Genomic DNA, 14798 nt, shown 5'->3' on the forward strand with positions numbered 1-14798 from the left:
ATTTGCAAAATTAATGTGCAATTTATTTCATTTATTCATAATCAAACTCTGGCAAATACGTTATAATATTCTTTTTTAGGAGTGGCAGTCTTAGGTGGACTTTTATATGCTGTTGGTGGTGAATGTTATTCTTATTCTAGTGAGGTAGAGATGTGGAATCCGAGAACAGGTCGGTGGAGGTCAATATGTCCTATGTCCGTACAAAGATGTGAAGTCGGGGTAGCTGTGTTAAATGATAAGTAAGTCTTTACAGACAAATTATTACGTCATACCTGTTTTCAATCATTTTAATTTTCTTTTTAGTGCGTGTTTTCGTACAAATATTATTTTATTAACTTTAAATCTTATTAAATATTAAATTTTTTTAAATAAATTTGATATTAAATTTTTTATGATGTTTTAGATTGTATGCCGTAGGAGGAAAAGGTATCAGTTCCTGCTTAGATACGGTAGAATGTTACGATCCGCACACGAACAAATGGACACCGTGCGCACCTATGTCGAAGAGACGATGCAGAGTAGGCGTAGGAGTAGTGAATGGTTGTCTTTATGCACTCGGTGGTTACGAAACTTATTCAGCTAGCATTACTAGCAGATTGGACTGTGTAGAAAGGTATAAAGCCGCTGTTACATTATATGTTAAAATTTTCAAGTTATATATAATGCGATGTAACAATATAGATATGATCCTAAAACTGATACGTGGACTATGGTTGCGCCAATGAGTGTGCCCCGGACTTCAGTTGGTGTGTGCGAATTAGGTGACCGACTTATGGCCGTGGGAGGATACGACGGCCGACAATGTCTCACACTAGTGGAAGCCTACGATCCACATCTCAACGAATGGGAACCTGTGAGTGTATAAACTATTCCTGTAATTGAATATGGTAAATAGAAATAATTGTAAATGTATTTTGTAAACTTAAACATTTTTATGTTTATAGGTTGCTCCTCTTAACGCTGGCCGTGCGGGACCCTGTGTTGTTGTAAAAAATTTAACGAACAGCATGTAGATTATTTTTACTAAACGATCAGTAATTGGACTTGCTAATTATGCAATTTATATTTGTAATTACATATATGATGTAGGTGTTTCAGAAATATGACAGAATAATCTGCTCTCTTGTAATATTGCATGCATGTTAAATTAATCACATTGTTGTTTTTCTGAAACAATTTTTGATAATTTTACATTTAAATATGTATTATATTTCTTCTATATTTCTTAGCATGTAACAATTTTTATAGGATTTTGACATTTTCGTACTGCATTGAAAAAATTTCAACCATTGTAACTATCAAACATTATATTTATGGCACTTGTTTGTACATGATGATAATGATTAGTTCCTCCTTATAAGGTTTCAGTAATCGCTTTAAATTCAGATGTACGGGGTGATTAGCCCACAGCACCCTGGCATGGTGTCAATCACAATCGAATTTGAGGAGAATAATCGACTGTGATTGGTCAATTCTTGCGACTCACGACTTTGCGACTCGCATTGTAGACCCAGCATTAGAACCAACCAATCAACGCAGAGTGTTGACAAGACGAACTCAACGGTTGTGCAACAGTTGTGTCTGCTAAACGCGCCCATTGGCCGTGTCCAGCCGAACCTCTGCTTAGCGAAGCGAAAGGTAGCAACTGAATGTGATTGGTCCTTACCTTTGGATCCAACCAATTACACTTAATTGCTACCTTTCGCTTCGCTAAGCAGAGGTTCGGCTGAACGCAGCCATTTAGATGTGTTTTCCGAACGCAGCGCGGGCATCCGCCGCGGGCTGCCGGCACGTGCCCCGCGCGTATCGTGACAACGGGTTCGAGGGACGAGGGTCGAGGAAATTCGAGCACCGGATTGACCGGATGGATTTGTCGGACTGGGGTGGTCACTGGTCGACGGGACGACGGTCGTACGGTAAGCTTCCGCGAGGGCTCCGCACTTCGCGTCGACGTGACGTCGCGACGGCGGCGCGGCGCGCGGTTCCTTTCTTCTCGCTGAACCGACACCCCTTCTCCGGAGTCCCCGGCACGACAGGTCTTTCAGGTTATGTCGTGCCCTGCCCTCCGCTCGCTTGGCGGGAGATGCGGCACGCGGTCGACGTCGCTATCTCGTGGAGTCTAGATCGTCTTCCTGCCGGCGCGGCACGGCGCGGACCCTCGCCCTTCTTTTAGCGCGTTTTTAACCTTCCTCCCTCCCTCCCCACGCGACATGGAGCCCGATCGGAACGCGGCGTTCGATTCCGTGGCCGTGTTCGCCCCGGTACTTTTAATCCTCGCTACGTGCTTGACGGTCTTCCACAGGCTGAGGTGAGTTACTCGCTCCATCCTGCTTCATATAATATATACGTTCCTTGCGTCGCTTTTGAGAGTGCCCCTCACTCACCGCGATTAACGTTAATGTTCCTGCAGGGCGAGATGGCCCGTGAAGGTAAACTGCTGGTTTTGCAACGAGAACACGAAGGTCTGGCGGCAGAATCTGGGCTGGTGGTTGTGCCCTTGGTGCGAACAGTACAATGGTTTTTCCAAGGTAAATTATCATTGAGTCATCTCTTTTTTTCTTTTGCCTTCTACAACTGTCCACTCGCTGGGAGACAATTTCTTAACGTGGTATATATCGATGAATGCAAAATACTTGTTTTCCAGAATGGCGATTACGCGTATGATATTCCGGAGCAGTATGCAACGTCGAACGTACGTACGAGATACTGCAGACTGTCCGAAGGAAGTGACAATCGTCACGGCCTCGAGGGCAAGCTCTGTGAGTACTGCAACAAGCGGGAGAGTCTGAAATTGTCGGAGCTGTCAAACTTCGAGCCCAAGAGCAAGAGGCTCTTCGACACGGAGCTGAAGGCGTTTAAGGAGCACCTGGAAGTGAGATATCCGCTATGCGACAGCTGCAAATTGACAGTGCGGGATGCGTTGCGCAGGCAGGCAGTGTGGCTGACTCGTTATAAGATGCTGTTCTTCAGGCAGAAACCAATTAAGACGCTTGTCGGCGTAAGTACATTTGCTGAAGGGACGTCGTAGAGATTAACGGATTGATGTTCCAAACGTTCATTACGTTGTCACAAATATCTTAAGACGTTTCCATTAATATCCCCCAACAACGTGCGGTTGTAGCAACGAATAATCGTTTGTTAGCGCTCTTGCAGAACGCAAGAAAGTCGGAAAGCATTTTCCGAGCTGTCTCGATGGTTCAACTCGCGATACTTGTGTACAACCACGACTTCGTTTGGCTGCCAATCGGGGGACTGTTCTTTCACCTGTGCGCTTATTGGGCGAGCTCAACGAGGAACAGGAGTTCCGATGTGTTATTGATACTTTTATGGTTCTGCCTTATTATCCTCGTGTCCGTCAAGAGTTCGGCGACTCTTCTAAGTGCTTGGCTCACAACGGAGCACATCGCGCAATACCGCATGGTGAGCTAAACGAACGGGAAATTTATTCTAGCGCTCGAATCTATCTGTAAATTTAGCTTATCGGTCTGTCTCTTTTCAGATAGCGGTGTGCGCAATTGTTATAGCTTTGGTGAGCCTAAGATCCGGTATAAAATGTATCCGGTATAAAAATACATTGACCGGCTCAGTGGTGTTCAAGAAGATCAAGTTGCGCTCACAAAACGCTGCCTCGCCTCAACTTGCGTGTAACAATCAAAGCGGAAACAGTATCGTTCCAAGCGAAATGAACGACAGTATTAAATCGTCGGTCTACGCGACGAGTGAATTGTCTTCCACTGAAATCAAATTCAGCAAGTCGCATTCAGCAATGTAAGTATCTTATGTCGTTTCTGTCGCTCCTCTTGATACGTGAACGTCTGTTATTTCCATTTGTTTTCAGACTGAGACAGAAACTGTCTACGATCACTGCAAACGAGGGTAACAACGGTTACGTGAACTCCATTTCTCAAAATGAGAATAGTCTACCGGACTGCTGCTTGAACGACAGCCTGAGCACTCTTCTCCTGAGCGAGGAGTCGCCGAGGTGCGGCAGGAACGCGAAGGTAGCGCCGGCGATCTTCGAGCGAAGGATATACAACGCGACGAGCTCCGAGAATCTGTTCAGGAGATCCGGCGGCGCGTACAGCAAGAGGAGGTGCATCCTGTCGCCGCCGAAGCTCAGATCGGTGACGCAGACTTCGTGGGTGGCGGGCGGTTACTGGCAGGAGGGTATGATGACCGCCACGCCGCCGACGCTCTCGCGGTCGTCCAGCCAGAGCTCCGGCTTCGGCTCGGTCGGCTCCTCCAATCTCGCGCCCTCCCGCGAGCCGTCCGTGCACGAGTTCGACCGGTGCTCCGTCGTGTCGGAGGCCACGCGATGGTCGTGCCAGACGGCGCGTCCGGGCCCGGTCGCGAGGCACGACTCGCCGGTGCCCTGTCCACAGTCGCGGTACTCCGACGCGACGGGGGGTCACTCGCGATCGGTGCTGTCGTCGCCGACGATTCGCGCGACGCACAACGCAGACAATCACAATCAGGTCCAGGAGAGCTGCGTTCGCGGACCGAACGTCGAGGATAGAAACGGCTCGGTGCCGGTGTACGCCGGTCATCACACGACGACGGTCATCGCGAGCCCCGGCTGGCTGTCCGCGCTGCTCTGCGGCTCGCTGATACTGAATATGATAGTGCTGTGCACTATGCTGTTACGTTAACGTCGCGACGACCGGAATCGCCGCGCGCCGGCTCGTTGTGTGTTCACGCGGTAAATTTTTATCAATCGCCACAACTATTTATGTGATCGCTAGCGTTAATTGAACCTCGAGTAATCGGCGAGTGCGGTCGACTCGACCGGGGAAGATCTTTCAATAATACATCGTTTTTCTTTCTTCCTAATCTCGCATGCGATTTTCTACTGCCGATTTCTTAGAGTCTAAAGATTTAATCTTCCGATCTTGGGATTACTTGGGAAATACTTAGAGATGGTACAATTACTGCCAATTAAGGGATGAGCACAATGTTCCATTCTACTGCCGGGAAAACAGGAAATACGACGTTACACACTGCCAATATACTTGCTCGTCGAACATATCTGCCAGTCTGCGCCTCTTTTTTTCTTTTATTGGATATCCTTAGAGAGACACACACTGCCACGTTTTATCCTCTGGCCGTCTCGAATATTTTGTATAGATTACTGTATAGATTATCTTCTCTTCCGTATTTATGTGAACATTCGTCCGCTCGGTTTCTTTAATCACCTTTTCCCCCTGCAAGTACACGCCCGTTTGCCATTTTTGTCGAGACGGTGGTCTCTCGGATCTTTATTGCTCCGACGTAGGGCTGGACTTTACGGGGCTTCTCGCTCAATGTCGATTTTGTGAATGCGTAAACGTATGCCTCTACGCATTCCGAGTACGATACATTTTTCGAATTTCTCGCGTCTCATCTTTTGGAAGTAATTTTGCGCGAAGGGGAAATCGCCGCGCGGTGTCTCGCAATGTATCGTTTTTCGTTTGTATCGAGTGCGCACCGAATAAAGCACTTCATACAACGCTTTTCCCCTTTGTATGGAATTATTTCGGAGAGGATGGGACGCGCGAATGCCTTTTTCACGTTCTGTAATCATTTATGAAAACTTTAAGCCTCAGTGAGAAATACGTACGTAGCTGTAGTGATAAGTATAATTTGTTTACGCGTTACGCGCCAAATGTCTCGTTTTTTTACGTGTAATATTTATCGGCAAAAAAAAGACCGATTGTACATATACATACTGCCGGGAACTTTGTAAAAAAAAAAGGAAAGATGCGCGCTCTACGACAGGCGCACGTATGTAGGTCTCTTCTTAGCCTGTGGACTGGGAAACTTGTTGTAATAATCATGTTGTTTATTGTATTCCAATTATTGTATGTTTTGATATCTACTGATATTGTACAATTCTATCGATAAGAATAAAACGTGAACTTTTACAATACGATCCACCGAGTGGTGTCGCCTTTAATTCCGTCAATCCGTTAGCAAAAGCAGAAGGGAAAACAGAAGAAGCAATTTCGTACAAATTAACTATAAAGCTCGCATTAAAAACTTTTCGCGTGACTTTATAATGACTTTAGAAAGTAAACGCAAATTAAATAAGCATCAAAAGATCTTTTTAAGTAGAGCGATATCAATGCAGGGATTTTACGCACGCGCAATAAGATGTGTGTATGTATAATATATTTTTTTTATTATATTTTTTATTATATTACCTTATAAATATATTTCTTTCGGAGATTACTTCGCCGGGACAATATGCGGTGCGACAATAAATAAATAAAGTGAATACAGTCGTGTGATTTTCCTTACCTTATTCTTTTCTTTTTTTTTTCAATATAAGCACTGTTCGTTTTTCGATAATCGAATAATAATAATAATAATAACGATATCTCATCTTAAAATTACAGTTTTAATCCGAGGAGAATATTGTATTACAATTCATAATAGTACCTTGTAGCTACAGCCTCTCTTCTACACCCTGCATACAAATTTGCTACCGCCTAGTGTCTAGGAAAAAAATGTTTAGAATTGCAGCTATGCGTTTCTTTTTTTCACGTTTTCGTCTCGTTTTTTTTTTATTTCGCTACATTGCTGTTTCAGATGAGGTAGATCTGAACTCGATTGCTGATGCGAAAAACGTACTCGCGGAGAGTACTCTCGTACATGACCAAAAAAAAAGGATCTTTACAAAAATCGTTTGCGTAAACCGTCGGAACTTAAACGTTCTGCTCGCTGAGATTCTCTGAGATCGTCCTCTCGACAACGGAACGGGAAATCCTTTTCTTTCTCTATTTTGTCTTTTTTTTTTTCGAGAAGTCGCGATAAAGAAACGAAAGAACGCTTCGCTCGTCGTCGAGACGAAGAGACCGCGGTTTTGTAGATCGACCTCTTCTTTAACAGTGACTGGACTGGATGGCTGCGTGCACATAAATCGTTACAGTCTCGCCTACTTGACTTGCGATAGGTGTAAGTGTAATTATTATTCGTTTTCTTTTTTTTTTCCTTTTCTCAGACACGCCGGAGACAATTATGAAAATAATATACCGACAGCTCTCTGTCTTCCGCGAGTTCGTCGGCGAACGTTATTTCGATACATTACACATACATCGTTATTCGTTAATAATAAGGATCGATCGTTGCTGTTGCGCTTTAAAAGGGATTGTTGTCGCCTACTATCACAAAGATCGGTAGCGATTTCTTACATGATTCCTTACGTAATCTCGTGCTTCTTAAACTTCTTTCGAAGAATGGGAAATCTGAAATCGACGATCGCGGAATTACAATGGTTCGTCGAAGCCGATGATTTCGATTAATTTAATGAATCAGCGGGAGAAAGGGAGAGAGAGAGAGAAACGCGGACCGTTACAGGCGCGCATTACAGTTTTCAGCGCAACACGATTGGGGGAGGGAGAGAAATACATTCATCGGCGTCTAAAGGGGGACGCGCGTTGAAGAGAGAAACATTAACATTATAGACGTGTTGGTGTGTGTGTATTATGTTATATCTGCGATAAATACAATTCGTGCATAGAACGCATGCTTGCCTTCCCTCTTTCACCACGGAGAGGAACATACACTTTTCTCTACGTTCCGAAACGTTACGCGAAACTAACGTGACATGTGTATATATATATATGTATATATATATATATATATACATATGTGTATATATATATATATGTATGTGTATATCGTATATTTACATACATCCGACAAAAATAGCTTAAAGATAATTGCACTCGCATTAATGCACCACTAATGCACACTTGTCGGTCGTCTTCGCCTATACGTACGACCAAAGAGGAAAAAAAAAGAACGCAACTTCCTCGTCCTCGATACAGTTATATATCACAAAAGTTAAGAGAGAGAGAAATGGGTAGTGTGGTAAAGGAAAAAGCAAGTATTAGTCGAATACTTCTTCTCGAGTCGAGTTTACATCACACATCTTCATCACGCTTCCCCGCGCCGCTGCTCCGCGAAGAAGCTTCCGTAACGGTGCGACTCACTACACCCGTTTATCGTTAGATAAGTCCCGCGAGCGCTCTCAGTTTAGCTCGGCTCTGAGAATTTCCGCGATCTCGAGGAGGATCGAAAAAAAAACTGGATTTTTATAAATAAAATCTGCTTCCATAAATAGCTCTCGCTCGCGACAGAAGGTGATTACATCGATTGCGCGCGGTTGAGAACCTGTTACAAAAGCGATAAACGCAGGCTCGCAGAATGCCCGCATGTACGAGAAAAATGTATACGAGCGTACCTGTGAGAGGCCGTCGTTAACCGTCCGCCCGGGCCATTCGCTTAATCGGGCGTAATTCGTATCTTATCGTGATTATAAATTAGCAACGATACGGCTATCTCGAGCGCGTGATCATACGTAGAGAAGCCTTATAAAATGGATTTACAAAGAGACGTGCGATAAATCGCGTGTAAATTGGGCGGGAAAAAGAGCGTAGAAAATAACGTGATACAAAACGCGCGAGAACTGAGCTAGGTTTAAAAAAGGGAGTAACAAATCGCGAGGATCTCTCGAGAAGGATTAACGAAGGCGACGCCGCGAATGAGAGACGCGGGAGCGCGAAACTCCGACAGTTTCTCTTCCTCTTCCCTTCCTTCCTTCCTTTCGGGACAGGCAGATTTCACTGGGTTTCATCGCTCGATCGGAAGAAGCGGGGAAGAAGAAAGTCCGAGGCTCGTCGGAAGAAGACCGAGGCCTAGCGTCGCTCGGTGGTCGCCAGGGAGCAGCAAAAGGAGCGTGTCGGGGATAAATTAATCTAAATTAAACGCACGCGAGAGAAATGGTCGGCGAACTATACGCACGATAGCCGGTATAGTCGCTTCAAATCGCTCTACTTTCCCGTCGCGGAATAGGTCCTCGTGAATTTTCCTCGCTCTGATAAGATCGCACACCGGCGCGGCCGCCGTAAACGCGAGAGCTCTCTGGAGAGGCAATGCCTCGCTTGACCAGAGATCAAGTGTGCCCTCCGAGCAAAAAGCGCACTGGGACCTTCGGGGCCCGGGCCCAGGACGCTAGAACTCGGTCTGAATTCTCGTCTTTTACGCTTGGACCACTTGGAAATAATGTTGCTGTCGAGTGCGTAAAGTCCACTTACACAATTCGTGCCGATTACAATTTATACTTTGTATCCGAGTTCTAGCGGCTGAGGCATAGAGTGCTCTTATCGCGAGGTTATTCTTATCAGCTAGCAGAGAGATTTCTTACGATTACGAATACTTGTGTAAGTATTCATCTTTACGCGATCATCTTCACGCTTGCTCGAAGCCGCATGTCCGATCGTTTTCTTGATTAGTGAACCGGTATCCGAACTAAACACCTTAAATATTCATTCGTTGCCCCTCTCCTTCGAGATCACGAGGATCCTGGATTGCGACAAGTATTTCTTAGTATTTCTCTCCATTAAATTTTTTAGACTGTGCGATTTAAATATAGACACTAAAGTATAAATTATTTCGAGACTGGCGAGAGGCTTCTCCGTGTGATTCGTTCGATTCAGACGTTCATATTTTAAAATACCTATTATCGAATCGGTATCATGCATATATATGTATGTGACATTAAATTATAAATAATTTATAAAAATTAACTATTTACATCGACAGGACATGCAGCGCTTGTGACATATGTATATATATATATGTCACATATATATATATATTGTATATATATGTCACATATATATTGTATATAATTTAATGCATTTATCTCTTATATATACCTAAGCACATGCTTGCTCTGAGAAACAGAGGAAAGAAACAATTAAAAGAACTGGCGGTGCTCTCTCCTTGCGAATAATATAGTACTATGCCCTTACATTAATAATAATTATAACATTTATGCATATCCGTTATACATAAGAGCCGCTGGAATTCTTTTGTTTTCATCGATGAAAGCGTTCTTGCATTCGTTTTCTGTAAAAGTGAAGGGTATTTTGGCATTATGCGATCACGATCACTGTACGCTGTTACCCATATCTGTGTGTGTGTGTGATCAGGAACATGGAAAAAAAAGAGAGGAAAACAAATAAATTTCCAAAGTAACGTTGAACAGTTAAATAAAATTTCATATTTCATGAAATTAAACATCGTGATACTTCGATATAAATTATATTATAAATTATACGGCGGTAATCGCAACTGAGAACGTCTCAAATAATTGAACTAAGCCGTGCAAAAAAGAATGCGATTCGATCGTATACGTTAAAAAGGAACGTCGCGAGGTTTGTTCGCTTTTTTTTTATTCGCTTATTTCCTCCTTAATGAAATCGCGCGAGAAGCTTGGTGCCAAGGTAATAGACGTAACAAAATCGACCCACTTACTCTAAAGCGCAGAGCTGCCTGGGGAGCCGCCACCCCTTTTGTAACGCAAAACCGAACAAACCCACACAACGACACACAATGTAGGCTTTTTAATTAAGTGAATCTAAAAAAAAAAGAAAAACAAGATGATTGTACATACAAGACGAGGGAAGTTTACGAAAAAAATAAAAAGAAAAAGAGAGACGACTGGCGACGGCGCGGTATGTAGCCGGAGGGAAAGAGAAGGAAACTACTCCTTACCACGATTGCCGGTTCTGATGGCGTTGACATTACTCAGATGGTGCTGACCGGCCCGAATCGGCTTCGCGATCTGTGCGCTCGGTCCGCGACGCGCCAGATTCTTTTGCCTAACCGCCTCCTTGATCCGATCCACCTCGTACTGGTAGCGCTTACGATCTCGCATCGCGCCCTCCTTGGCGTCGCGCAGCGCCGTCTCCAGGGCCTTGACGCGCTCCATCGTCGCTCGCAATCGTTTCTCCAGTTTAGGCAGCTCGCAGCGAAGGTCTGCATTGTCTCTGACAAGTTGTTTGTGCACCTATGATACAAATGCGTATTATATACAGAATTAATATATTAATATCACAAATATATATATATATATATAAATAATAAGGGCAAATCTTAATTATAACTTGATTATAATCAATAGTGACATATTAATAGAAAATATATTAGTAAATAAATGTGAATTAATAGATTATTTGCACGCGTTTGAGTTGTACCTTCGTTAACTGGTCCAGATTGTTTTCCAAGAAGGATATTTTTTGTTTCTGCGCGAGGGAACCACCATCATCCTCGTTATCTTCCGCATTGATGGTCTTCTTTATTCTAGCCTGCAGATCCTGGACGAACAATTTGCGTAGATTGTGCAAGGTCTGCAGTTCTTTGGCTACCGTGTCTTCCAAACCCTTGAGATCTTTCCTTGCCTGGAATTGATTCGACGTGATTATAAATTTATTTTTAGACTGCATTTGATAGACAGACTTGCTCGTCCGTCACATAAATTTTTCTATCAAACGTACTTGTTCTCGGCGCTCGTTCAACAGCATAAGTTCCTGCAGCTTGACCGATTTGTTGGCCTCCTCTTGTTTCAGCCGTTCGTAATCGGCTTGCATTTGCTGGTGTGCCAGAGTGAACTTCTGATTGAGGTCTTTGAGCTCGCTGATCAGTTCCTGTTTCTCGGATAATTCGTCCCTAAGCGCAGCAACCTTCAATAGAGTTAAATCCAATGTTAGAAAATTTGAAATCCGAAAGAATCAGAAAAACGGCGATTAAATCCAAGGCAAAATAGTTAAGAATTTAGTTTGATTGGAATGTGTTTTAACAAATAAGCAACCTGTTTTTGATGCGCATCCCTCAGCTGATCCATCTGCTCCTCCAAGGCCACTCGCATCTTCGTCGCCGCCTCCTTCTCCTCGGCCTTCTCCTTGTTGGTAACAGCCTGCACCTGTTCGGCAGCCTTTAACTTGGCGCATTCCTCGCGCAACGCATCCACGTCCTCCTCCAGACCTCGTTTGCGTGCATCGGCTTCCTTCATCGATTCCGACAGCGTTTGCATACGGGCTTCGTGTTGCGAGATCAACAGTCGGTACTCAGCCAAGTCCTTCTCGTACTCGGAAACCTAGACATTTATGCAAAACAAAGATTGATTAAAGGAAAGTGACATGGAGAAGAAATCGTGATTAATGCGATGACGTAAAACGCAGCCACTCACTTTCTTGTTACAGTCTGTTTGGAAGCTTTCCAATCCCTGACACCGCTGGACCAGATTCTTCACCTCGGACTTCATTTTGCTGATGAACAGTCTCGCCACCGTGAACTCTTCCTCCAATTTACCATTGCTTTCCGGCGGAGCGATCTTGAATTCAAATTGAGGTTGTAATTGATATAATTTGTATTAAATAAATCACAAAAAGTAATTTAATCTTTATACTTTTATTTTCACTTAGTAATTTGATCTTTACTTTTAGGTTTTCGTTAGACTCGCCACCGATAGCCACCCCGATCTCCCCTAAATCTTTTAAGAAGTTTGCTAGCATCTCCGCGATGCGTTTCCTCTGATGCGCCGACATGTCACGTAATTGTTGCAGCTCAGACGCGGTGTTGTTCAAAGCTACTTGTTTAGCCAGGAGCTCTTCTGTCATTGATTCCTGTTCCTTGTTCTTCAGCTCGACCTAAAGTTAAGAGTAGCAAGAATAAAAAAAAAGCTTGTCCACTTTTCTGAACAGTAGTCTCTTCCATCGTTCACAAACAATTACCTCTTGCGATTTCTGATCATAATTGACCGCAAGTTCTTCCAACGCTTGCAGCACCTCCTTCACTTCCTCTTTGGCGCTCTCGTTCTCTTGCTGTATTCGATTCATCTCCTGTTGCAACTGTTCGTAATCTCGCCTCGCGCTGGCGATAAGTTCCTCCTGTTCCTCCATCTGCTCCTTCAGTTTCTCGACATATTGCGACTGTTGATTGATCTCCTCATCCTTGTCATCCAACTGTTGATACAACCTCTCACGTTCCTCTTCGAGTTTTTGCCTCTCCTCGTTCGAGAGGGAACCAATCATAAGACCGCCGCCGGGAGTAGCAGGCATGGGACTGTCGTCCAATTTAACTGTAAAACAAAGAACTTTGTAATACACAATCTGCAAAAATTACACTAATCTAATCTAATCTTAGAGAATTGCAATCATAATCTTTTCATCCATGTTGTTTTAATATATATAAAACTTAATTAGATGGGTGTGTTTAAACTGTATTCATTACCTTCGATGGGTGCAGTGATCGGTGTGGTAACATCCGGTCCTTCAACGAGGCTGACCTGCTCCTCGGGTTTGACGGTCTCACCCTGCCGCCAACGCGACAATTCGGCCTCCAATTTGTCCACCTTGCCTTTCCATCTCGCCACTTTCTCCTTCTCGCGTTCGTAGCGACGTTTCCATTCTTCGGCCGTGAGTTCCTCGTTGACGCATACAACGTTCTTGATGGTCTTAGCGCGTTTACCTGTAATAAACACGGTCTATGAAATCTGCCGAGAACAGAGCAGCGCGTATCGTGATAGGTAAAAAAAATATAGTATAAATCTACCGAAATCTAAAGTCGATTTCGTTTCAGATTCGTTGAAACTAGCGGGAGAGCAACAGATGATGATCGTGGTCCTGGCGTTGCCACCCAAGGATTCTTGTAAGATTCTCGTTAGCTTGGAGTCACGATAAGGAATGTGAGTCTTATTGCCGTCAGCCAAGGCCGAAATCACGTTACCAAGTGCAGACAGGGATTTGTTGATGTTCTTCGCTTCGTCCAGCACCGTTCCTTCTGCACCGGTTTTAGAAACCTAACAAAACGTGAGAATATGAAAAATATAATAATAATAATCACAATGAAAATAGGAAAAAATATGGTTTGTTAATAAAATCTCACCTTTTCGGAACCTGCTAAATCGACGAGGTACAGTTTGCCGGAGAGCTTCTTTTGATTCTCCAAATTCTCTTGTTTGACGTTTATAAGGAAAACGGAATGGGAACGTGAGCTGTGCTCGTTCATGTTGGTCACGGCGATGTGCCGGTTTGACTTGCCCTCCTCTATCACCTCGAACACCTCCTCAGGACTAGAAACAAACCGCTCGGTCGCGCCCTTCACGAACGGCACCCGGTTCTTGTCTTCGTGTACGCTTAAGTTAACCTTAGATACTGAAACAGGAAATCGTGGAGATTCATTTTGAAAAGAGAGCGTACAGAGATATAGACTGTACAAACGTTGTGATTTTTTAATAATAAATAAATGTAAGATCAAACAAAGACTCACCATCGAGAAGATCCCTGATTTTATCCATGTAAATCTCAAAGTATGACACTTTGATATGGAATTCCAAGTTCTCCTCCATGCCGTAAATATGATTGAAGATGTCATTGACAATTCTCGGGATAATGCCCTGTTTGTTTGGATCGCCGATGACTCCTTCCATTGTGTGCGTTTTACCTGCGTATGAAGAATATTATAAATATAATTTTTATTCTACAAAGTACCTTTGGAAAAGCACTCTTTGATTTTTCAGATCTTCTGTGCTTCTATGCTTTTATTCCACAAAATTGGTGCATGTTTAGGCAACAAATGTAAAATACGGCAATTCTTATTAAAAAATTTAAGTGAACTCTACAAAACTCACATAACACTTGAAAAATAAAAATCAAATCTTTGAAGAGACAATAGTTCCCCCGAGTTCTAATAAAATATTCTGAGGATTTTAGATTGTTTTCAAACTTTCCTAGATAATAAGCACCCTGTTTTACAATCAATGTCTTGAATACAAAGACTCTTTACCTGACGATGTTTGACCATATGCAAAAATGGTTCCGTTATATCCTGCCAGAACATCTGTGACGATAGACTTTGCGGCCTCATTGTAGACTTTGTCTTGCGTAGCATTCGGTTTAAACACTTTATCAAAGAGGTATACTTTGCCCTGCAATCAATATATCGTGTAGCCAAAAATTTACATTCAGAAC

At 43.5% G+C, this 14798-nt stretch overlaps 3 protein-coding genes across 6 annotated transcripts in view; 2 read left to right on the plus strand and 1 right to left on the minus strand.

Annotated features, from left to right (window-relative positions):
- The first annotated feature begins 15 nt into the window (after nt 1-15).
- On the plus strand, nt 16-1219 carry LOC112463018 (kelch-like protein 5). Its single transcript, XM_025029174.1, has 4 exons — nt 16-239; nt 404-613; nt 682-853; nt 945-1219. Exons 1-4 carry the CDS (start codon nt 151-153, stop codon nt 1011-1013), a joined length of 540 nt encoding a protein of 179 aa, XP_024884942.1. The 5' UTR covers nt 16-150; the 3' UTR covers nt 1014-1219.
- Nucleotides 1220-1735: 516 nt separating this feature from the next.
- LOC112463073 lies at nt 1736-5908 on the plus strand. The gene is made up of 6 exons (XM_025029251.1): nt 1736-2308; nt 2411-2528; nt 2645-2998; nt 3154-3420; nt 3500-3768; nt 3839-5908. The coding sequence occupies exons 1-6, from the start codon at nt 2211-2213 to the stop codon at nt 4647-4649; spliced, it is 1917 nt and encodes a 638-aa protein (XP_024885019.1). The 5' UTR covers nt 1736-2210; the 3' UTR covers nt 4650-5908.
- A 228-nt stretch (nt 5909-6136) lies between these two features.
- LOC112463052 (kinesin heavy chain) overlaps nt 6137-14798 on the minus strand; it is a 9793-nt gene continuing 1131 nt past the window's right edge. The window contains exons 2-15 of one of the 4 annotated variants that reach the window (XR_003041740.1): nt 14614-14755; nt 14098-14271; nt 13714-13982; nt 13381-13627; nt 13060-13296; nt 12561-12907; nt 12267-12476; nt 12017-12160; nt 11639-11923; nt 11325-11510; nt 11025-11228; nt 10543-10837; nt 10303-10405; nt 6137-9957 (exon numbers count right to left, since the gene is read on the minus strand). Coding sequence is in view for 3 of the 4 variants with exons in the window: in XM_025029221.1 (XP_024884989.1) it covers nt 9818-9894; nt 10543-10837; nt 11025-11228; nt 11325-11510; nt 11639-11923; nt 12017-12160; nt 12267-12476; nt 12561-12907; nt 13060-13296; nt 13381-13627; nt 13714-13982; nt 14098-14271; nt 14614-14755 (2817 nt within the window). In the remaining variant the exon portion in view is untranslated. Of the gene's footprint in view, nt 9958-10212; nt 10406-10542; nt 10838-11024; nt 11229-11324; nt 11511-11638; nt 11924-12016; nt 12161-12266; nt 12477-12560; nt 12908-13059; nt 13297-13380; nt 13628-13713; nt 13983-14097; nt 14272-14613; nt 14756-14798 lie in introns of those variants that run through there. The other 3 variants (XM_025029221.1, XM_025029228.1, XM_025029239.1) reach the window with 3 other exon arrangements.

The sequence above is a fragment of the Temnothorax curvispinosus genome, unplaced genomic scaffold (genome assembly GCF_003070985.1).
Source record: "Temnothorax curvispinosus isolate PA1 unplaced genomic scaffold, ASM307098v1 QBEX01001367.1, whole genome shotgun sequence".
In the NCBI taxonomy this organism is placed as follows: Eukaryota; Metazoa; Arthropoda; class Insecta; order Hymenoptera; family Formicidae; genus Temnothorax; species Temnothorax curvispinosus.

What these genes read in the sequence shown, in the direction of transcription:
- LOC112463073 (XM_025029251.1), top strand. Translation starts at nt 2,211, where the DNA reads ATGGAGCCCGATCGGAACGCGGCGTTCGATTCCGTGGCCGTGTTCGCC. An exon ending in AGTACAATGGTTTTTCCAAG is followed by an intron (nt 2,529 to 2,644) that starts GTAAATTATCAT and finishes CTTGTTTTCCAG; the next exon opens with AATGGCGATTACGCGTATGA. An exon ending in ACATCGCGCAATACCGCATG is followed by an intron (nt 3,421 to 3,499) that starts GTGAGCTAAACG and finishes GTCTCTTTTCAG; the next exon opens with ATAGCGGTGTGCGCAATTGT.
- LOC112463018 (XM_025029174.1), top strand. Translation starts at nt 151, where the DNA reads ATGTGGAATCCGAGAACAGGTCGGTGGAGGTCAATATGTCCTATGTCC. An exon ending in GTAGCTGTGTTAAATGATAA is followed by an intron (nt 240 to 403) that starts GTAAGTCTTTAC and finishes ATGATGTTTTAG; the next exon opens with ATTGTATGCCGTAGGAGGAA. An exon ending in AGATTGGACTGTGTAGAAAG is followed by an intron (nt 614 to 681) that starts GTATAAAGCCGC and finishes GTAACAATATAG; the next exon opens with ATATGATCCTAAAACTGATA.